This window comes from Lissotriton helveticus, chromosome 2_1, assembly GCF_964261635.1.
Source record: "Lissotriton helveticus chromosome 2_1, aLisHel1.1, whole genome shotgun sequence".
NCBI classification, from domain to species: domain Eukaryota; kingdom Metazoa; phylum Chordata; class Amphibia; order Caudata; family Salamandridae; genus Lissotriton; species Lissotriton helveticus.
Genome location: NC_136059.1, coordinates 304,066,561 through 304,089,780, shown reverse-complemented (window position 1 = coordinate 304,089,780; position 23,220 = coordinate 304,066,561). Strand labels below are relative to the sequence as shown.

General features: G+C 47.4%; 1 protein-coding gene across 24 annotated transcripts in view; it reads right to left on the bottom strand.

Annotated features, from left to right (window-relative positions):
- NEDD4L (NEDD4 like E3 ubiquitin protein ligase) overlaps positions 1 to 23,220 on the bottom strand; it is a 1,578,130-nt gene that overhangs the window by 242,969 nt on the left and 1,311,941 nt on the right. For 14 of the 24 annotated variants that reach the window (XM_078674878.1, XM_078674885.1, XM_078674889.1 and 11 more), the window contains 3 exons: positions 6,427 to 6,481; positions 6,274 to 6,330; positions 4,619 to 4,677 (listed from right to left, as the gene is read on the bottom strand). In XM_078674878.1, coding sequence (XP_078531004.1) covers positions 4,619 to 4,677; positions 6,274 to 6,330; positions 6,427 to 6,481 — 171 coding nt within the window. The remainder of the gene's footprint in view (positions 1 to 4,618; positions 4,678 to 6,273; positions 6,331 to 6,426; positions 6,482 to 23,220) is intronic. The other 10 variants (XM_078674880.1, XM_078674887.1, XM_078674884.1 and 7 more) reach the window with 1 other exon arrangement.

Here is a 23,220-nt window from a genome sequence, read left to right as displayed (position 1 = left end):
TCTCTAGCCTTTTACATTTGCGTTTAGTGACCCTAAGCTCCTCCGAATACCAAGGAGCCGAGGTCCTGGATCTCTTAGCCCGAGTTGTCTTAGTAGGGAGTATGATATTCAGAGAACTTGTTATCCAATTATTGAATTCCTCATTAGCTACCAAGGGATCTGCGCTAATCGCCGGTATAGTAGCTTGTAGCTCATCTGTCCATTTGTCTAAAGGGAGTTTGGACCAGTTTCTAGCGTCCCATGATCCTGGCATCAAAGCGGGGGGTTTATGCGTGTGCCAGGTAAAAGGGACTAAGCAATGGTCCGTCCATGGTAGTGTGATAGGATGTTCTACCTCTAGCTCGGCGCAGTTACTGAATATAGGGTCCAGCAAATGTCCTTTAATGTGTGTGGGGGATCGGACGCGCTGCAGTAACTGTAGAGCGGACATATCGGCGATAAGCTCTTGCGCCGTGTGATCGCTGAAATCCTCAAAGTGCAAGTTTAAGTCGCCCAATAATGTATAATTGGCAGAGATGGAAGCTAGGTCTGCAACAGCCGAGGATAACGAGTGTACAAACTGTCTGAGCGGACCCGGAGGGCGATAGATCAATGCACCAGCAAAGTTAATGTTAGGCGAGAGTTCCATACTGAAAGACATGCTTTCACAATCTAGAAAGGGGCTAGGGAGACAACGGCAAGAGTAAATTTCTTTGAACACTATTGCTAGACCTCCTCCTTTACCCGAGGGGCGATCTAACCTAGCTATTCGGTATCCTTGAGGGAAACCCTGTATTATATCAGGCTCCGATGACGAGGTTAGCCATGTCTCGGTGAGAAACACCATATCCGGGGAATGCTCATCAAGCAACAATGATAATTCTATTTGGTGCTTTGGTAAAGATCTACAATTGAGAAGGAGCATTTTGAAAGAATGCTGAGATCTTGCAAGAGGAATGGCTTTGGGATGAGAGTGGCAATGCGGACATTGAAAGGGCAGCTTCAGCGGATGAAAGAGATGGTTGCATGCTGTCTTAACATGTGGACTTAAGTTGAACAGGTCACTAGCGCTGTATCCTATTGAATTTCCTGATAGAGGGGCAGGAGTTATGGCCCCTGGTCCCGTGCGGCCGCAGACGGGCGCAGACGGGCTTGCCTTTGGCGCGCCTTCGGCGCGCCCGCTGCGCCCGCCCGCTGCACGGACGTGATGACATAGGAAATTTATAGGATGTTGAGGAGGGTGGGAGGCGTCCTGCAGCTAGGCTGCAAATCTCTTACCCCTCTCAATGTGGCGGCTTTCAGTGGCGCAAAGCCCTGTTTCTATGTCTCAGCACCAGCCCCTACTCGGCTGCGCTGAGATCGACGAGGGAATTTTGCAGGGTGACAGCTGAATTAAAAGCGCTTCCAAGTAAGTAATCTACTTGGAAGACGTGCGGCGAAATAAAATTACGTGACAGTAGTGTTTTAAAAGAGCAAAGGCAGCAAGAACGCTGAAGAGCCCCCGGCTTCCGCCTCAGGGGTGGAAAACAGTATAATGGCAGTCAATCATGTAGGTAACAATACGCCAATGATTGGCAGACTGAGCAGCTATTCTTTTTCCGAGAGGTATCAATTAATGTGCTCTCTTTATCAGGAGGTGGAGCATCAGCAGCAGCTTGGGAATTAGTTCATTCACGGGCATTGGTAACTACTGAGTCAGGTGAAATTTGTTCCTTGATGTTAATTCTGTCAGATGGAGAGCCTTTGTACTTTTTGTCGACCCTAGGAGTGGTGATCCTAGATCGTGCAGGGTCTTTGGAGACGTTTTCAACATGTTGTTGTATACCTTTAAGCATAGGGAGATATTAGTTTGCCTTGTGTGTTGTGGAGAGAGCTTCGAAAAGGAAGTCCTTTACAAGAGGTTCTTTGTGTAATTAACGTCATGCTAAGCTGCAGCCCTGCGGTGAGCTCCTGATAGAAGGTAGAGTCATCAAGAGGAAATAGCCTAGCAGGGTACAAAAAGGGATCTATGTCCCCTTGGGGTCAATGTTGTATGCAGTCCATTATTAGGAGGTAGTGGTTGTGGTGTCACACAGTATGTATCATCTCCCATCCCAGGTTCATCTGTAACTGATTGTGGGGACCCTTGAGGTGTGATATCCAAGGTGGGGAAGGGAGGATACTGGAGGTGGTGGTGGAGAAGAAGATGGTGGAGTAAGTGGTAAAGGACCAGTGGCCTTGTCTAACGTCCTCTTTTTGGATAGCACCGGTAAGTCAATGCCTTTGTCGAAGGAAATTTAGTGCTTGGCTGTTGGTGGAGTTGGTACCGGAGTCTTGGCTAAAACAGACCCAGTTTCAGGGTGCATGTGCATTTGCTTCTGTCAGGCATCAAGTTTCTCCTGCAACTAGTGAAGAATCGGGTCCACTGGAGTATCAAGGTGGGATTTCAGAGCCGGTTAGGAAGGTTTCGTCATGAAGAAGAATTTGTGTTTCGGTGCCGAAGTGGTTGGTGCCGAAGGAGGAGTTGTTCAGCTTAATGTAGACAGCTGAGTCCGTGCCAAAGTGGTCAATGTTGAAGGCTTTGCCTAATGTTTCTGCTTCAAGCCCAAAGCTGGGGTGGCCAAATCAATCTTTGGTTGGCTACCATGGCCTGTGTTCGGTTGGAACCGAATGTCTTTTGGGTGGAGAGGCAAGGGTATCTGAACTCATGGTACACTGACCCAGTGATTCATCGTGCATCTCAAGGTCGATTTCGAGCTCTGAGTCAGAACAGTCGAAAGGAGAACGCCTCCTCCTCTGCTGCAGAGGTTTCATGGAGTTTTTGCTCCTCTTCCATGACATTGTGGTGACCGAATATGTTGGACGTTTCTATGAATTCTCTTTGCTGCATCTCTGTCAACATGCCCGGCGGTCCTGGAGAGTCTTTTCAGACCCAAAAGAGCGCAGGTCTCACAATCCTCTTTCCTGGGTTCGGGAGGCAAAGACAAGTTACAGACCTGATGTTGATCGGTCCTGGAATAATTAATGTGGCTACTCGGGCAGAAGCGAAAAGATGTACGTTCCATCACCAGAAGGTCATTCTCTAGTGAAGTTGAAGGGGATGGAAAAGGTAGGCCCCGAAAGGGTCGTTGACAAAGTGTGTCGATACGACGAGCGATAGTTTTCGGAGATTCGATATGATAGATGGGATACACATTAGGAGACAATACTGACGAGGGTACGGGTGAAACACGAACCGAAAAGAGCCCAAAACAGTCACGACCCGGAGCGCAGGCACGCACGTCCAAACCAGACAGTGGAAAGAAAATAATTAACAATGGAGTCAATAGCAAAGCGCATTATCATCAAGAGGAAGACTGACTCTACCTTGTGACTCAAAAGACTTTGTTGAAGAAAAACAACTTGCACAGATCCGGATCAAACAATAGATGACTGGAGTATGCAAAACGTGTATCTACAGGCGCACATGCATCCAACACTGACATACCAAAAATTCCAAAACTAAGGGCCCCATTATGATGGCAGGCGGATCGCCACTGCCGGGCCGGCCCACCATATGTCCCTGGTGCTCCCCCCGCCATATTAGTATGGCGGGGGGCACCGCGGCGGATGGAAAGACTGTCCGCCGCTTTTCCGCCGGTCGAATGATTTACCGGGCGGAAAAGGGACACAATATGGTGGCGGTGTCGGCAAGACACCGCCATCCATATTATGATGTAGACGGAAGATCCCCTTTCTGGAAAGGCATGCGGTTCTTGCTGATGTGGGCCTGTTGCGAGCCCCAAGGGTGTTGGGGGGCAGGAGGGTGCATATGGGGGGTACCCATGGTACCCCCTACATTTGCATGCACAAGGTGGCAGGCACCGCACGGTGCATGTCACGTTGTGCATGCAAATGCACAACATGCTTTTTTTTACATTGCGGCGGGTGCTGCTTACAGCACTGCCCGACGCAATGTAAAAAATGCAGGAAGCAACCGCAATGGTGGCGTTCACATTCTGATTGGCATGGCCGGACCGCCGCACCTATGGCAGGCAGTCCCTTTTGCCGTTGCGGAGGAGGGAAGACTTTGTCCACCTGCCATCTTAATAGACCCCTAATTTATGATATCTAATAGCACTGGATATAAATTCTCAATATCAGTGGCTAGTAACAGCCTGCCATCGGCTTTATAGATGTTCATGAAATTCTTTGTTTGCATCTGATTCCTGAAAGGCCTAGGACTAGAATTTGAAAGGAATACTAACAAGCTGTAGAGAAAAATCATGTTTGGTTCCTTTTTGAATCAAGGTATCAGGAGAAAGTGTACCATGTAAATAGTTAATATTATCAATCCCTGATGGTAATAAAGTTATCCTTTTTCTATGAACTTTTACAGAAACAATCAAAAGGTCTCCGACCTCATACGTGGGCAAAAAAGAAAATGTTTCTGTTAGAGTTGTGGGCAAAAACGGAAGCGAGATCACCATCTTTCCTTGTAGGTTTGCTAAGTTACATTTTAGGATCTTAAAGTAGCGCATGGTAAAGTAAAAGGGTTTATAGTGGCAGGATGGCATGTACCCTAATTTTAACGTAGTAACGGCCTACAATAAACAAGAGAACCCCCATAAAAAAAAACATTAAAAAACGGGCTCCACAATTCAACATCCTGTTTACTTACTGGACCAGTAATGGCAGGATTCTGCAATCTTGGATCTTCCCATTGGGTAATTTTGGTATCTGTAATAGAACCAAAATATTTTACATTACCTTTCTGTTATTAACGCTTGTCATAGTTATAACACACAAATTCACAGTAATTTCTGCTTCATGTATCAACTGATGAGTGTGATATCGGGAATATTCACATTCTGCATTGCCCACCATGCTCGTATTCTTGAAAAAGTCAATTTCACACATTGATGAACTGCAAGCATGTCTTATAAGAGCCTTGATTTTCACACATGCATCATTATCCACTCATCTAAATTATTCAACAACTATATCAATAGAAAAGTGCACTCACAAACATAATATACATACATGTATATGTATAGATGGATATTTGAGTCCACTTGCTGAGGTATGCCAACATGTGAGAGGGCACAGGGTGCAAATACATTGGACTGAGTTGATGAAATGTCTAATTAGGGTCATTAAGGTATGGGTACTCTGAACCCTTCCTTCGAGGAGTATAAAAAGAGAGGCGTGTGTACCCTGAAACCCTCCATCAACGAATGAGTACTCTCACATTCTCTTTCAGAAATGGGAAACATGAGTACTCCCACACCCTCAAACATCTGTCAACAATATACTTGCTAAGCATGCGAAAATTCAATGTTATCTTGTGGTAGTTAACAGTGCATCTCTTTGCAAGTATCTACTTTCTTTTGTCGCTTTGTGGGCTGCACAAACTTATACTTTACCGTACCATCTCATATTCATGCTCTGAGAATATTTACCAGAGAAAAAACTGTCCAACTGAAACACAATTGTAAACCTTAGTGGATATTACACAGGACAAATTGGGTCCAGGCTCTCCAAACTATCCACATTTGTTAAAATAAATGCTCTTGTGAAAAACTGTACATTGCCAGCAACAGTCAGATTTACAGATATCTTAAGAGGATATTTGGCAGGCTGTCAGAAGACATGCACAGGTCCTAGACTAAGTATTATTATGCTTTATCCAATTTATTTAAAGTAATATTCTGCAACCGTTGGGATTACAGGCAGCCAACACAGTTTGCACAATCTATCAATGTCAATGATGAGGGACTTAACACTCCAGCACATATTTTGTAGCTTATATCTAGGGTGTTTCCTCTTTGACTATGAACTTAAACTAGTGAAGTTAAAGGGAGTCGACTTAAATTCAAATAAACCAAATTTGTGACAAGCACACTTGTGCAGAGGTACCAAATCTACCACAAACCACCACTTGGCTGAAGTAGCAAAAGTGAACAATCATTAATAAGCTATGTGAAAAACAATCATGCCACAAACAGAAAGTAAGGTCAGAAAGGTCCTTTTGCCACAAGATTTCCACTGGCTAATGAGACAAAATCCCTTATTTCATCTTAATTTTTCCCACCCACTGAAATGTGGCCTTGTGGCTAAAAACATCATTTCCAATCTTATTCTCTATTCCCAGAGTGCACGTCAAGATCTGTAATGTAAGTCAGTCATGGGGGTCAAAAACAAATAAATGACCCAAAATATACACAATCCAAAAAAAGACACAACAATGTTAATGCTTCACAAGCTCAAATATCACATAAGGAGAAAGGTAGAGGAGCTAATTACACACATTCTTTGGAAGTGATCATACAGTACCGTAGGAGGGAACTAAGTCTCTGGTACCACATTCGCCACTTAGGAACACTGGGCTTCCTAAATGAAGAGTAGAATTATAATGCTTTCACCATATTACTTAATGACCCACTTTTAAGCAATACCCAAGGTTGAGTAGTATTGGTTCTTACTTACTGTGGTCAATATAGAACGTTCTACCATCCAAATGTATTCTTTCCTCCCAACCAGGCTGAAAGAAGAAAAAATGAGAAGTGTCAGCGGAAAAAAGATCTACAGCGAGAGGGTAGCTTTTAGTTACTGTGCATAAACTTAGGGCAAATACATGTAGATAGAATTATATTTCTTGACCGGTTGTCTGAAAGGCAATTAAAACATATTTTAAGTATCAAAAAGTGGCTACCTTCCCACTTCAAACCTGACAATGTACTCGTTCATTTAGAAGCAAGACAAAAACTGTGCAGCATATTTATTATTAAAGTGTGTGCATACTGCAGTTGACTCTGGAGGCTCTGCTGCCTGCTGCTCCCAATGATACACTGAAAAAGGTCCACTTTTCCTGAAAGAGGTCCACTTTTCCTGAAAGTGTGCTAGCTACATATGCTCGTCTTGTAGAGCTGAGCACAAAGTTACACTAATTCACAATTATGTAATTCCTGCACACACGCACACACAGATATTAATCAATATCTTCAAAATATGTTAGGTTTCCATTGCTTATATCCTCCCAGTATGATCATTTCTTGGGAAATGATCACCAAAAACCCAAGTATGGAAGTATGAGTTACGGTAACGATGTATCTGGTAGAGACGTTGTCTAGCCGCAGATTCCTTAACTTAGAATATCCCCAGGCGTGAGACTGGATCCGGGAATGTTTTGCAGCAGCACCTCTGTGCGCCGGGGGATGGCGCCACACGACCCCGCCCAGGTCATACAAGTGCCTCCTGGCGCGTTGACGTCAGTTTTCTTCTGAGAAACTTTTCCGCGGCACAACGCGGAGCTACCATCCAAAAACTGTGAAAGTATGGGAACAGTGTGCGACGGATGAAAAATCCGTGAATAAAGAAGGAGGATGGTGGAGACACCATCTTAAAGACAGAATCAGACACTGCCTACACATATAGGTGGAAGCTGTGAGAAAGAGCCCCACAAGCTAAGCGAAGACCCCTGCCCGAGTGCAACAAGGGAAGAACATCTCAACGGACAGAAATAGACCGATAGTGCCAAGTGGAACTGTGCCGTCCACTAAGGACGGACACAGAAGAACCACAGTCCACTGTAGGAAAGAATGAAAAGACTGGCCTTTCCCCTCTAAAAACAGAGGTAGGAAACCGAGCACAGCCGACCCTCAAAGAGGATGACCACGAGGAGACCAGGACTCCGAGGTAGTAGAGAAAACAGAAGGCAACATATAACAGAAAAGAAGCCCCTCAGTAGAAGTTAACTGTATATGAAAGCACCCAGGGCAGTGCAACAATCTGAACCTCCTTGAGATATAACCCAATGGCAACCGAAGAGGCCAGCGGAGAACCCCACTAGACAAGGTCCTCGCAGAACAGGGAGGCTGGGTCGGCGTTAAGGAATCTGGGGCTAGATAACGTCTCTACCAGATACATCGTTACCGAAGGTAAGTAACTCGTACATCTGATAGAGACATCTAGCCACAGATTCCTTAACTTAGAATAGATACCACAGCCATACCCCAAAAGGGAGGCACGTCTGCAACACAACAGAAAGCGCCAAGCATCTGATCCAGCAACAGAGTGACGGATAAACGGGGCAAAGCTGTGGCAGAGCAGCCAGACAGCAGCCCAAGCAGCTCGAAGAGCAGAAATAACAGGATTGAAGATATCCTAAAACCATGCCAGAACGGCGCCACACCATACCCCTATAAAAAATGACAGGTAGAACGGCATGAGCCCTATACTAGAGCAAGAAAGAGAGGAAGAAGAACCACTGTCCGCTTAATAGCACACTATGAGTGCGTTGACAAGCACAAAATGAACTTGAAGAGATGTAACCAGCGCCCAATAGACTAGCCCATAGAAGGAAGCCGAAGGAGCTGAGCCGAGCTCAAAGGCAAGAGCTAGAACCTGAGCAAAGCGTTAGGAATAGCCAGCGGGACAAGAAACACACCCAAACCCAAAAAGTGTAATGAGGATCAATTAGCATCAATCCCCAACCCGCTGAAGCAGGTAGAATATGCAGCAGGTAAATGGCCATAGAGACCTTAAAGTGGCTTACACAGGAAGTATAAGAGTGCCCGACCGGGCAGCATGAAGCCAAAGCGGGAAACAACCCACAATGTAGGCTTGCAGGCAGCAGTCAAAGACCACTGTCATGAGAAAAACTGTCCCGCAGGTATAGCCTTGTAACAAGAGTAGGTGATAATTTGGAACAAAGGGCATATCTGAAGAAAGGTGCCAAAAACACCAAGCCAACAAAAGGTAGCAAGAGTCTCAGAATCCAAGACCAACAATCCAGAAAAGACACGTACACCAAAAAGGGAGCATATATTTGGGAAATCACTCCAGTAAGCGGTAGCAAGGATGCCCTTATGGTAACCAGCAGCAACTCCGAAAAACTCCCTCACACATGGAGATATTGGTCCAGACCTCGCAGCCTTAACAAGAGGTGGCGACGTAGGAGGAGAATACCAAGGCAACCGGCATGTATACATAAATGTTTAAACATAGAAGTATGTAGAAACAGAACTAGCCAGGAGCATAAACATGGCCATACCAGATCGTACATAGTACAGTAAGGGCAGGTAGGAGCCATTTTTGAAGAGGAGACCATGAAAGCTTCCAAGGAGGCGGATGACCATGGCGTAAGCAAATGGCACCAGGGAAAAACACAGTACAGCAGACCACCAAGCGACGCATGGAGCCCACAGGATCTCCTGGCCCAGGTGAGATAAACAAAGCTATATAATAGCGTACAAGTAACCCACATGGAGTATGCAGACCCCAAACAATGGGGAACACCTCTTAGGGCAATAAGCCTGGCCAAAAGAACGCAGTAACGAACCGAACCCGTGAACTGAGTTCCGAGCCGTAATGACATTACCGAGCTGAGCCACCGGCTGTATACCACAGTCAGAGGACACAACCTGTGGAACACAGCCACAGAAGGCCAACAGGCAGCTGAAAGCAAAACGCATCCAGGGATGCCAATAAAAGGGTACGTACCCTCAACCACAGAAAAAAAGAAGACGTAAGGCTCACTGCCCATGTTAAACACAGAGCGCATCTAAAGGATGCAAAATGAAAAAGTACCACCACAGAAGACAGGCCTTAAAGGACCCAAGTGGGAGGACGAAAGTCCGCCAGAAGCCGGCGAAGCACCGATTCGACGTGAGCATCAAACAACAAAACCCCAAAGGGTAAGTCTACCAGTCTCTCCCGGATATTTTCAGGGAAGACGCTATCTTGCAACCAAGCGTGACACCTTAAGGCAACAGTACCCGCCATGGCTCAGCCCAAAAAAATCCACAGTATCTAAGGCTGAACGAATTGTGAATTCAGCAAGGTCCCGGCCATCCCGGAGGAGGTGAAGGAGATCAACGCGAGCATACTTCCAGCGTCGCCTCATCCAGAACAGGCTCCGAGTCCGGAGAAAGGAGTGGAGGCGGAGCCGAGCCTCCGGCGCCGGAACAGCGCGACCCCGGCTCCCGACAGGCAGCCGCCTGTCCAGAAGGCTGGGAAGTGAAGTCAGGGGCATTAGCACCGGCAACCACCTGTGGCGCCACAGGGAGCCGCGCAGGGCTATGCGTCGCGGCAGAGGCATCGTGGGTCGTAGAGGGGGACCCAGCAGGGCCACGCCCTAACGACTCCATGTGGGCCGTAGAGGGGGACCCAACCGGCAGCGCCCTAACGGCACCACATCTCCGACGTTCCTGGGAGGCAAAGGCTCAATTGGCGCCGGGGACGAACCCGCAGGCGAGTCTGTCGGAGGCCCCACAAGAAGCAGAGGTCTCGAGGACACCCCAGAAATGGGAGAGGACCTAAGGGAGGCCTGCAAAGCCATAGCATAGGCCTCAATTTGGGCCCAAGTTGCCCCTGCACCCGGAAAGTGCGGATAGAGGGGAGACAACCGTCGGGAGCGCACATCCGGGAAGCAGTGCTCCTGACAACAGAAGAAGGTGAGGTCAAAGACCTAGGCGACAAGCACCTCGACTTACCAAGTGGAGAACAACAGCCTCGGACCCCAGAGGGCGATTGACGGCGGAGCCGAACAGTAGAGGGACCTGCGATTGACAAAGAGGCTGGGAGGGGAGACGACTCCGACCGGGACAGCCGTGCCGAGAGAAGCTTCATACGGCGCTCCCGCTGAGAGTTCGGTTTTAAGCACTGGCAGGCTTCACAGTGCGTGGAGTCATGGTGCTTGTCTAGACACCACACACAAATAAGATGCGCGTGCGTCGCGGACATTTGCCGTGAACAGGAATTACAAGATTTAAAGCCCGAAGGTATCGCACACTGTTCCCGGCGCAAAGCGTGGAAAAGGAGGCCTGAAACCAGACTAGAGGAACCGCTCACTCCGGATACGGGTTACACGCGCAAAAGAAGGAAACTGACGTTAGCACGCCGGGAGGGACTTCTATGACCTCGCTAATGTCACGTACGTGGACGACGTCAGGGCGGGGGGGTTGGCGCCGTCCCGCGGCGCGCAGAGGTGCTGCTGCAAAACATTTCTGGATCCAGTATAATGCCTGGGGATATTCTAAGTTAAGGAATCTGCGGCTAGATGTCTATATCAGATTACCACAATTCTTTTTACAGCCTTAAAAACAAGACACCAACTGACTTGATACTACCTTTGAGAGAACCCCACCCCAATGTACTATCAGTCAGTACTGGTTAAAATTTACAGGTTTCCTAGAGCAAGTTGTTTTACACAGTCTGCCGGTCTCTGCCACATTATAACCCCTTTTATTTGTTTACAAAAAAAGAAGAGTGAATTAAGTACAAATTATTTTCTTGCGACCAGATTAGGTCTAGGAGAGTCTCCTGAGCCTTACAAAGGATATTCTCTTAAGATAAAAAATGCTCATCTAATTTCATGCCATGCTTCCTCATTGCATGATTTAAACTGAACTAGGATAATTTTGTCTGGTTGGGACAAGCTCAACCAAGCATGGGAGCTCTTGATGTAATACACTGGGATCATATAACATGCACACTTATTTTTTAAAATGTCAAGAGGCAAGCCTAAATTCTACTTTATTCAGGGTTTATTTCACAGGAGTTCGAAAAAAAGACAATACAGGATTATTCATAAATCAGTGTAAAATGTATCAACATATTTCATCCATTTATTTAACCAGCTACGAGTCAATGGCATTCATAAGGGTGAAGAGTAAAACCCCCCAATTTAGATAATCCCTAATTAGCATTGGATATTAGCAGTAAGACATAAAGCACACTGTACTTGATCATTTGCTTCCCTAGTAGCAAACAGTAGGGAAAAGAACACAGGATTTGAAGGAAAGAAACATCATGGGGGTCGGTAGGAAGCCTCTCCATGTAGATACACATTTGTAAAGGGAAAAAGTTCAGCCTCTGGTCACGGTTGCCAGACAAATGGCTTGTAGCTCCATAAAGTTCATGTGGAGCCGGCCCTCCACATTCCTCAAGTGACTGCCCAATGCAGCAGAGAGACATTTGTCACCCCTGTCAGCTCCTGATAGTGAAGAGAGAGTAGACTATCTCAGCAAATATTGTAATTGGTCCTCCTCTACTTCAGATTGTGGGTCATCTCCTTGAGACCTGAAGAGCGTTGGAAAGGGTGCATTAATGTTGGACACATTGGGAATTCAGGTTTCACAGGGGGGCATGCATTTGCCACTTGGCTTAGCTGACCAGGAGGATGCACAAGGCCAAGAGGTCAAGAAGCTTCACAGCCACCCTCCCGAGATCCAGGATCATGCCTCAGTATTACAGCCCAAATCTTTCAGACTTGTTGTGGCAGAGGAAAAGCTTTGAACTACATGACCAGAATTACCCTAATGAGCAAGAGCCTTTGTGACAGAATCATGTCCGACTTTGTCTCGTTTATGGTAAACCCAACCATGTTATGAGTTCCACTGTCATTCAGAGGTGGTACACAGCTGACTTCCGCAAGCCCTCCTTCAGGAGCCAGTCAATGAGGAATGGGAATACAGAAATTCCTGACCTCTGAAGATGGGCAGCAACCACTGTCGTCACTTTCGAAAACACCAGAGGGGTGTGGGTGAGACTGTAAGGAAGCACGAAAAACTGAAAATGCTCCTGGTCCACCTTCAACACCTGTAGGACTGTAAAACAGGCACATAAAAAAAAGTGTCCTGCAAGTCCTAGTCCACCATGTAGTCTCCCAGGTAGAAAGTATCTGAGCCAAAGGGAGCTTTTTTTATTTATCCTTCGGCAGGAAGGAATTGAGCAGTCAGACTCAAGACAGGCCTGATGCCCCTGTTGATTATTTGGACGTGGCCCTGAAAGAACTGGTCTATCTGCTGCATCACTGGCTGAGAAGGCTGTCTCTGCCTATATGCCACCCCCTGGAAAAAACCCTGATTTTCCAACTAGTCGGAAAAGTGGTTTGCTGGGGCCAACACCATCAAAGAATGAGCTGCAGCTCTGCTATCTTTAAAGTGTTCCAAAGTGGGGTGTGCCTTCTCTCTGAAGAGAGAAGACCAATCTAAGGTCAACTGCCGGAGGGGTAGGGGACTGAGTTGCTGGTCCTAAGCACTGTCTTAGAGAATTAAGTCCTCTGCCAAGCAAGGGTTGAAAAGTCTACTGGGCTGGTGGCAGAATCCGGAATTGGCAAAAGGGGAAGCTCCAACTACAGCCATGGAGAGGGCAAAGCTGTTGATGGAACTGTCTTTTTGGAGTAGAAAGTCCCAAGGAACGGGCTGTGCCTCAGCTTTTCTTGAACTGTTGCAGGGCTGAGTACGCTTTTTCGCCAAAAATAAAAAGAGAGTGGTCAAATGACATTTCCATTATGAAGTCTGGACATCCCCTGAGAAGCTAATAAACATCATCCAGGCATGGAGCTAAAGAGCAACAATAGCATCTACTGATTAACCTAAATAGGTGCTTTCCTCTGTAACAGGACCAGAGGAAAACACAAGGCCTGTATCTGGTGTGGTATCTAAACCAATGGCATTTTGAAGTTCTTCATACTAGTTTTCCTCATCATACTGGGGAACAAAGTTATCCTCCTCAAAGTATCTGTGTCTAACGGATTGCCTGTTAGCTGAGTGCTGGGCGCTATGTCAGTCAAGGTGGATTCTGCTCGTGTCGGAAAGAACAATACGATGGGCTGTACATCCTCCTCTGGCATTTGCACTGATAAAAATTTGGGGTGCACCAGGACGAGACTCAGAATTGGCCACAATGGAGATCGGAGGCAAGACCAGGAGCATGTTGGCCCCATTGTGCCCTCTCTGGAGTCTGAGAGCAGTGAGATGGGGCGGACTGCCGCTTCGACTTCCTGTACTTTTTCTTTGACTTATCCAAAGACTTTGACTTCAACAATGATCCTCAATGGTAACAGGACCTTCCTTTCGACTTCGACCGCACACAACATGGATTCTTGCTGTGTGTGGCAATGTACAGTTTAGCTTCACGATCTTTTGTATTAACCTGGCCTTTGGATTCACCTGGGCGCAATCATCGCAGACCCTCGATTCTTATTCCGACCCCAGGCACTATAAGCATACATTGTGAGGTTCCATCACAGACAACTGTTTCCAACAATCCCTACGCGGTTTGAAGAATATCGTCATGGGGTGATAATTTCGCTTGCTCACTGGAAGTTTTTTATATTTGTGGTCTAAAGACCAAAGATAAGCTCCAGATTCATGTCTGAAGGCATGGAAAGAAAGGAATCGATGTCAGTGCTGGCGGCTGGCACTTATATGTGACTCTGGTCGTCACTTCTGGAGCGGAATGATGTCAGTGCAGATCCACCCAACACCATCTACTGTCACACAGGAGTGCTGCTTTAAAGTTCCCAGATGCAGTCTGTTACCTGGGAAATATTCACCTGGTGAGGAACTGTGGTTAGATGTATCCATCTATCAAACACCATTTTCACTGCAGCAAGAAACCGGATAGAAGAGTCCATAAGTTAATTAAAATAAGAATGCAATGGACAGGCTTGTAAAAGAAAATGAAAATATGCAAACCATTCTCATCAACCACATAAACCAAACAAACAAGCATTAGCAACGCCACTTCCCTTTCCCTACCCTGAAAATACACTTACTGCAACCTTACTTTTAGGGTACCTCTACATCTATATCCAGGATGGAAACAGCCCTCAAGATTGTTTGCGAGTTAACTGTTAAATGCATTTTGAATCTCTATTCTATTTGAAACGCCCACTATTTTGCCATTTTCCCGGAATTTAACACTTCTGAAAGTGTGCTATACTCGCATATATTCACCGTCACTAACTTGCAGGTCCAGGCATTAATATCAGGAGCTCCTGATTTAGTCCATTATGATTGTGGAAATTATTAAAACATTTTTTAGATATGTTATTTGAATAGGAGTGCAAAAAAAAAAAAATCACAATTTGCCCAAAATTCGAATAACTATTGGCCAAAGGTGCTAAGAGACCCGTTTCAAAAACGTACTGCATATTGTACAGAATGTTTTGTGACGGGCTGATATTTTACAATGAAACCTGTGTACTAATAGTCTGGTTTGAACACATGCATACATCCACACTAATGTTGGCGTGAAGGTAATAAATAATGTTGTACTTGGCCCTTTTGGGAGGTTCACCACTGAACTTTTTGCCTTTTAATATGACCAGATACTAGTGGTTTGTGGCCTCTGCGCACTTTAGCACTGTGGCCCAGTGTAAAGTGTGTGCGCTCTCTGAGTGCGTGTGGTGAGACTGGCCTGCCCTCCCATAGCAATGCATGGGGGATATGGGTCTCCATGGTAGTTCCTGATTGCAGGGGCGAGTTTAATATGTGCGAACTGGTGAGATTAAATGCGGCGCGATGGTGTGCGCAGATTCACTGTGGAGAAGTGCCACTTTTAAAAGTTGCCATTTCTGTGTGCAGTGTGCCTGCCTGCCTGATGTGAATTGCATGTCTGGCTTGTGATTGACAGGGGCTGGCTTGTGGGGTTGGCTCCAGGAGCCAGGATGGGTCTGCCCGGTGGTGAATAGGGAGATCTGCATGTAGATGGGACCTGAATAGGGCTGGGCCTTCCCTCCACAATGCTGGCTCCACCTCCTGTGGTACGTCTGATGCCCCTGGCCTGTCCTGTGAATAGAAGAGGGGAGCTGAGCAAAAGAAAGTGCTCCTAGACCAGTTGTATCTGGTTCTTCCCTGGCCCTACACTTTTAGACAAAGGAAATAGTGGTATAAATAAAGGGGCTGTGACCCTATGTAAAATGTTCTGTACCTGAGTGCTGAATCTGCCAGGGGCGTGCTGCTGCTGGAGTCCAGGGGAGGGCTTGCCTCCCTGGGCTCTGCCCTGCCTCTGAATGCCTGGAGGACTTCTTCTTCGGACTCTTCTGTTTTGCCTTTTCCTCCCAGGGCTTTTTGAGCATCCTTTTCAGAACACTGGCGTACTTTGATTTAATCTCCCCAGAGGAGGAGAACCTGGGGGCTGCGCAGCACTGAGCTGCAGCCCCTGGTGAGGGAACCCCTCTCATGGGGATTCCCCCGTTGTGCTTTTGCGGCGGGTGCCCACCCCGAGGAGGGTGGACCGGGTGAAGCACGGGGCTGAAGTGAGGCGGGGCTCCCGTAAGGAGGGAGAGCCCCGCAGGCATCAGTAGTGAAGAGGTTGCGGCGCCGGGGCCGAGGCACATGGTTGGTGCTGGCCCCCACCGCGTATCAGAGACCAAGCCAGGAGCCCGGTAAGGAGAGGGCTCCGGGTTGTCCCTGGTTGTTTCTTGAGCGGCCCCACTTGGCAGCGGGCCATTCAAACAGGATGGCATGTTCCTTTTAAGAGTCAGATGGCTCCAACGATTGGCCCCAGTATTTTAGAGCCTACATGGCTCCAACGCTTTATGGGGCATATTTGTTTAAAAGGGGCCCCAGTGGGGGTCCCTTCAGTGCCTTATCCCAGCTGCCCCGGTTGCAGAGGGCAGCTGCACAGTGCTTGGAGGCATTAATTTCTTTTCAGAGCCTGAGTGGCTCCAACGCTTTGCCCATTATTTTAAGATCCCCCTTGTGGCTCCAACGTTGGGCACATTTATTTCAAGGGCCAGTGATAGCCCATATGCCTCATTTGATTAGTTACAGCTGCACAGCAATTAGTGTCAGCTGCACCGTTTAGGTGCACAGTTCTTTTGGGGACTTGCGAAGTCAGGAGTGAGATGCACTCCTTTGCCCCCACACTTTCCCAGCTGCCCAGCAACTAGTGGGCAGCTGCAATGTTTAGGTTTGCACAGTGGCGCACCCTTGTCAGTGCATTGGCAGCGCAACCTGACATTCTGGACACAGGGCATTTGAGCCCGTCTTTGGATGGCCAGTTGGCCAGGGGGACGGTTAGATTTATAGGGCAACAGGCCCTAAATGTGATTTGTGCCCTAAATCTGATTTATGTGCCAAACAGGATTTTGGTGCTAGGAAATGTGATTCATGTAGTATGTTTTACGCACCCTGCGTTATACCTCTAAACTGTGGTTTACGATTATGAGGTTGTTCTGCATATCATGGTTTATGCTAGTGAGATTATGTTTCACTGTGTGAGTTACACCCCTAATGTGAGCTATACTGAGGAGGTTAGGGTCTAATGTATTTAGACTTGTGTGATACTGTGCATAATGTAGTTTGTGTAACAGGCTGATGCTAAGTACAGTGATTACCAGTGTTTATTGGTTGTACGTTTATTATCTAGTTTACTTTTACGAAGTTCACTTTGTGATGGTTCTGACAGTGGTACATGTGGCCCTGTCAGGTGTATATAATCCCTTGTAAATATTGCCTAGTGCCAGTTGGCACAGTGTACATTATGTGTTTACTATTCTAATGTGTTTTGAGAATACAAAGGCTATTGTTGATATAACCTTGTGTGGAGTTCCTTTTGTAGTGTGCCTGGGATGTTGCTGCTGTTGTGTGCGTGCGCAAATGCTTTACACATGGCCTCTGGGATAAGCCTGATTGCTTGTGCCAAGCTACCAAGGGGGTGAGCAGGGGTTATCCTTGGTATGTAACTACCCAGCCCTGACTAGAGTGATGGTCTCTGCCTGGCTTTGGTGCAAGCCTTAGCCAACTAGAGACCCCCAAATCTAACAAATATGTAATATTACTGCAGTATGTAAAAGGGTGATTTATTTTAACTTAAATTATTTTGCTTTTTTTATCATTCTGGCTACTGAGCCTGTCAAGAGGGTAGCCTGTTTGGTAGTGTATGTAATGCTTGTCACCTGATCCACGTCAATCTTCTTACATTCACCACTAATATCAAACTGTGTCTCTCCCACAAACGTCAAGCTGAGAGGGAATAAAATGTTAATAACATGTATCCCTGGTCCAACGAGCTGGTGGTCAAGGAACAAGATTGATACCAGAAAAACTGGAAATTGTCATGCAAAATTAGGAGACTGTACATTCTTAATGTTATGTTATGTTACGTTATGCTATGCTAAGCCGTCATATACAGCGCAACAGCTGCCCCAGCAAAGAGGCGTCCCGGCGCTGCGAGCAGCAAGACACAAGGAGAGAGACCTAAACTGCAGGGAAGAGATAGGTTTTAATCGCCTTACGAAACATCAGATAGTTGTCCAAGCATCGGATCTGGGAAAGAAGGGAATTCCAGAGTTTAGCCGCTAGGCTACGGAACGAATGTCCGCAAGCACGAACATGTTTTCCCCAAGGAACGGTGACCGTGCATTGCCTATAGAGCGCAGAAGGTGCCGAGGGGTATACAGCACTAATAGATTGGCCATGATCCTCAGGGAGGCGGACTTCAGAATTTTAAAGGCCAGGCAGAGGGCCTTGAACTCAATGCGCTTGGCCATAGGTAGCCAGTGTAGTCGACGAATGGCGCCAGTTGTTGGGCAGCTTGTGGGGAGTCCAAGCAGGGCTATGGCGGCCACATTTTGGACTCTCTGCAGACGTGGGATCTCAGCCTTATTAGCCCCCAAGAAGAGAGAGCTGGCATAGTCCAGCTTTGACAAGATAGCCGCTTGGACAATCGTTTGTCGCGTGGACGGGTCAAAGTACCCCAACAGTATGCCAAAACAGGTACCAGCCACTTTTTTGGTATGATCCTGAAAACTGACAGTGGAATCCATTCACACCCCCAGATTCTTTACCACCAACCTAGGGGTGGGTGGACACCCAAGACTAACCGGCCACCAATGCTCACTCCAGAGCTCAGGGTCTCTCCCCACCAATAACACCTCGGATTTATTAGCATTGAGCTGGAGGTAGTTGGCTGTCACCCACTCCGCAACTGGTGCCAGACCGTTCTTAAACATGGGAGCTTCGCGTAGAGTGTCGTCGGAGAGGGCCCCCGCCAACTGCGTGTCATCAGCATAGGAGACAATGGAAAGACCCTATTCCCGAGCCACTGCAGCCAAAGGTTGGACATACAGATTGAACAGAACAGGGCTTAAAGCAGAGCCCTGTGGCACACCCTGTCCAATGAAGTGGGACACGAGAGAAAAACGGCGGAGCAGTCACTCGAAATTTTCTCTCAGAGAGGAAAGATCTAAACCACTCCAAAGCTGGTCCGACGATCCCGGCCTCTTCCAGACGCGATGTCACTTACCCTTTTTACCTTAATTATACGTGTTACAATGTATGACATTTATGCCCTGAGACACGCAGAGACAGTGTACTGAATCACAAGTTAAAATCCCTGTACTAGTAAAACAAAAACATTGAATCTTAATTGCCAACTGGGAAGTTCCTCATAGTAATTAGTTCTGGTGTAGTATGTTAATGAAATGCAAAGCAATGTTTGCTTACATTGTGGCAGGCCGACAAGAACAAGCAGAAAACTGGAATTGTGGTGATTTAAATTAAGGGTGGGTGTAGCAGGCGGAGTTGCTCTAAGCGGAGTACCACGGAGTTGGCCAAAAACTCAGTGGAGCTCTGCGCCTCCAATCCCCCACAAAATTTTTTTTGTAAATGCAATCTACAAATAATGTAAAATAAAACCGCACTTACCTTATCGCGGCATCCAGGGTTGCCCTCCTCGCCGTAATCCATGGTAGGACTGCGCATGTGTCTAACGTAGGAGATTGCGTGAGGAGGAGGGCAGCCCAGGATGCCGCGATAAGGTAAGTGCGCTCCAGAGTCAGAAATTTTGCAGGAACCTCGTGTTCGCTGCGGAACGTGGAGTACGGAAAATTACACAAACTCTGCCAGCAGAGCGGAGTTCAGTGCCCAGGGTTAATTTAAAGCACAACTTTCGTGTAAACGAACAAGGGAAATGCATTTTCATTTGAGTTGAGAGGTTCAAACAACAACTTGCACTTGTTCTTCATTTTTTTTAAAAAATCTGTTTATTGTTTTTCTACCACAATCAACTTACATAATGATCAAACAAATCTATATATGCTCTTCTATCTCGCTTAGGTAGTGGCAAAATCATACGACATGTGATAATACAATCCGGGCAGTAAATCAGAATAAGTGATGTACAATCGTTAACTAACGGCTAAGTAGCCCCAATAGTCTCATATTAGCACCAGAATACCCAACTGAAAAATATGTGTGCATGTGCTGCAGAGAATATAAAAATAAGTCAAACTGTCCCACCCTCCCACAACCCTCTCACAGTCCACCCACTCTCATCGGCGTGTCATTTACAACAGCGTAGCCCATCTCGATAATAAATTGGAACAAATCGAAATAAACGGGGCACCATACATATAACAGTGTATAAGAACATGACTATAGCAGATGGGGGGGGGGGAAGCACACTCACACGTTTCTATATCTTTGCATTGGTACATTCACTTACGAGGCTCCATCTCCTGTATGTTCACTGGATTCCGAGCCAGAGTCTGCATCTATAGCCTTCAATTCTGTGACCAGAGCTTCCAATGCCCGGGCTGCTTCTAGTGCCTTATCATTGTGGATCTCTGGGCCTGCTGCAGGCGAATTATGCTCTCACTCCCCGCCCATGTAAGTAACGCAGCCTTCCAATTGGCAAAACTGGGTCCTCCTGCGGGCTTCCAGTGGGTTGTGATTTCCCTTTTGGCAAGCACCAACCCCAAATCCAGGAATTTACTTGTTATTTTTGTCTTACTAGTGTGGGGGAACCAATAGAGTAGACAGGCACCCTTGTCCGGAATGATCTGCCGCTCCATAATACTACATAGTAATACTATTATATCCTCCGAGTATGTACCCAATTGTGGACAATCCCATAACATGCAAAAGGCCCGCGTCCACTAACGTACAGCGGGGGCACTGTGCCGTGTCTACATGAAAATATTGGTTTATCTTCGCCGGGGTAAGGTATGCCCTGTTCAGTATAAAGAAATGAACTAATTGGAATCGGGCATTTCTAGTGCTCTTCCATGCCCTCTTAACTATTTGCGACCAGGCCAAGTCTGGTATGTCTTTATCAATATCCGTTACCCATTGGTCACGTAGCTTCTGCAGCGGCGGCAAGCCCTCTCCAAGCATACATCTATATAGGCAGGTGACGGCCTTATAAGTGCCCGCCGCCATTACCACATATTGGCACGCTGAGCTCACCGGTGGTTCCGATATGCCCCTTCCCCAGTACTTTTGTATGGCATGGATTAAATAGTGTCCCCGCGGGAGCCCGAAGCTCTCCTGCAGTTCACTATAGGGTAATAAAGCGCCATCTCCATACAAGTCTCCCACTACCTGTATTCCAAGAGACTTCCACTCCGCAAGGGCCGACCAATCCCCACCATGCGGAAGAGTGGTACACATACCCAAGGGTATCGCCGGGGCATAAGGGCGCTGCATCCCAACTCTGGTGTGATAACGTCTCCAGCAAAGCTTCAGAGTGCCTTCCTCAATGGATAATGAGTCCATATGTAATTTTTGCTTGAGTATAACAAACGACAGCACGTGCCGAGGTATATCGGGCTCAAATTCACGCTCAGACCCCTAAATTCCAGCGCCACCGCTTGGGTAAGCCCTTGGAACTGTGCAGCCAGATAATACAATTCAAAGTCAGGGGCAGCAAGCCCCCCCTCCGCCCTCGGATGCATCAGTGTGTCCAGCGCCACCCTCCGCCTCCCGTGCGCCCGGATGAAGCCACCAACCATAGATCGGAGCTGCCGAAAGAAGGCGGCAGGTATCCACACTGGCAACGTTCGGAAATAATGAAGTAGACGGGGAAGTGCTTCCATTTTCAACAGGGCCACGCGGCCCCTCTGACAAAGGTAACGTTCCCCAAAACTGCATGCTACTCTTAAGACCTCTCATCACCCTGCCAATTTTACCATCTAGCAAGTCTTCCTGGGTGTGATAAATATGCGTCCCTAAATAAGGAAGGCAGTGGGGTTCCCACTTGATGTCGTGCGCGGGAGCAGGCGAATCGCATGCCGGGTCAACCGGGAAAAAGCAAGTCTTCGCCCAGTTTACTCTGAGACCGGAAATTTCCCCGAACCTGTGAAGCAACGCCCGTGCTCCCTCTAATGCATCCCCCACGTCCTTTAAAAACAGCAAGAGATCATCCGTGTTAAATGAGATAAAGTGCATCTGACCGTGGAGTCGTAGGCCCTGGAATGCTCTCCCCAGCCTAGCACAGACTGCCAATAGCTCTATGGCCAGGGCAAATAATAACCGGGATAGCGGGCATCCCTGTCGCGTACCACGCCCCACTGGATACGAGGAGGAGATGACCGTTCCCACCTTCACTCTGGCGCTCGCCGATGAGTACATTATTTCGGTCCAGCGGACATAGCCCTCCCCAAGTCCAAAGGCTCTCATAATAAAGAACAAGTAAGGCCACTCTAAGCTATCGAACGCTTTTGCAATGTCCACGGAGAGGATTGCCGCCCGTTTATCTCAGTCGTGGTCCCCACCCAGGATGCGTAGCAATCGCCGTACGCTGCCCACGGTGTTGCAAGTAGGAATGAAGCCGGCCTGATCAGAATGGACCAAACGTACCATATGCGGGAGGAGTCGAGTGGCCAGAATACGACTCAAAATGTTATAATCAGTGGTGAGCATGGATAGGGGTCGATACGCAGAGGGGTCTGTAGGAGCCTTCACTGGTTTAAGTAGAGGGATGATGATGGCTTCCCTAATCGAGGATGGCAGTACCCCCAACTCCCTTGCTTCTTTGAAAACAGACAGTAAGCTAGGGGCAAGGATATCTACATAGGTCGAGTAAAACTCGATGGGCAGGCCGTCGATTCCCGGAGTCTTGTTACGCGCCAGTTGTTTGATAGCGCACTTAATCTCAGATAACATAATATCTTGGCCAAGGGAGTCCACCTGCTCTGCATCTACGGAGGGCAGTTCTAAATCTTCCAGAAAAACATGCATGCCAGTTTAACCAGCCTGAAACTGGCTATCATACAATTCTGCATAATAGTTACGAAATCGGGTATTTATCTGAAGCGGAGTGTATTCCATTTGTCCCGTCGGGGAGGCCAGCGCCAGAATAGGAGTGCATCTAGGGAGGGGGTCGGCCAACCACGCCAACAAAGTACCCACCTTGTCCCTTTCGGCATGCGCACGGGCCAAATAAGCCATATGGTCAAAGCACCTTAAGCGCTCCACGACTACCGCCACAGCCTCCTTAGAACTCCAAACCAGTTCCCGCGCCTCAGAGTTAGTTGAGTGGGTTCACTCGGCTTCCCTAAGATTCCTCTCTGCAGAGTTGATTTCTTGCAACAGCATCTTCCGCACTCCCACCCATTTAGTAATACACAAGCCCGGATCACCACTTTGAGGGCGTCCCACTCTAATGCAATCATTTTCGCTAAAGGATCGTTCTATTCCCGTCTCCAACTCAGCGCGGAGGACCGGGTCTTATAGCATCTCTGGACGCAATCGCCAGGACGAT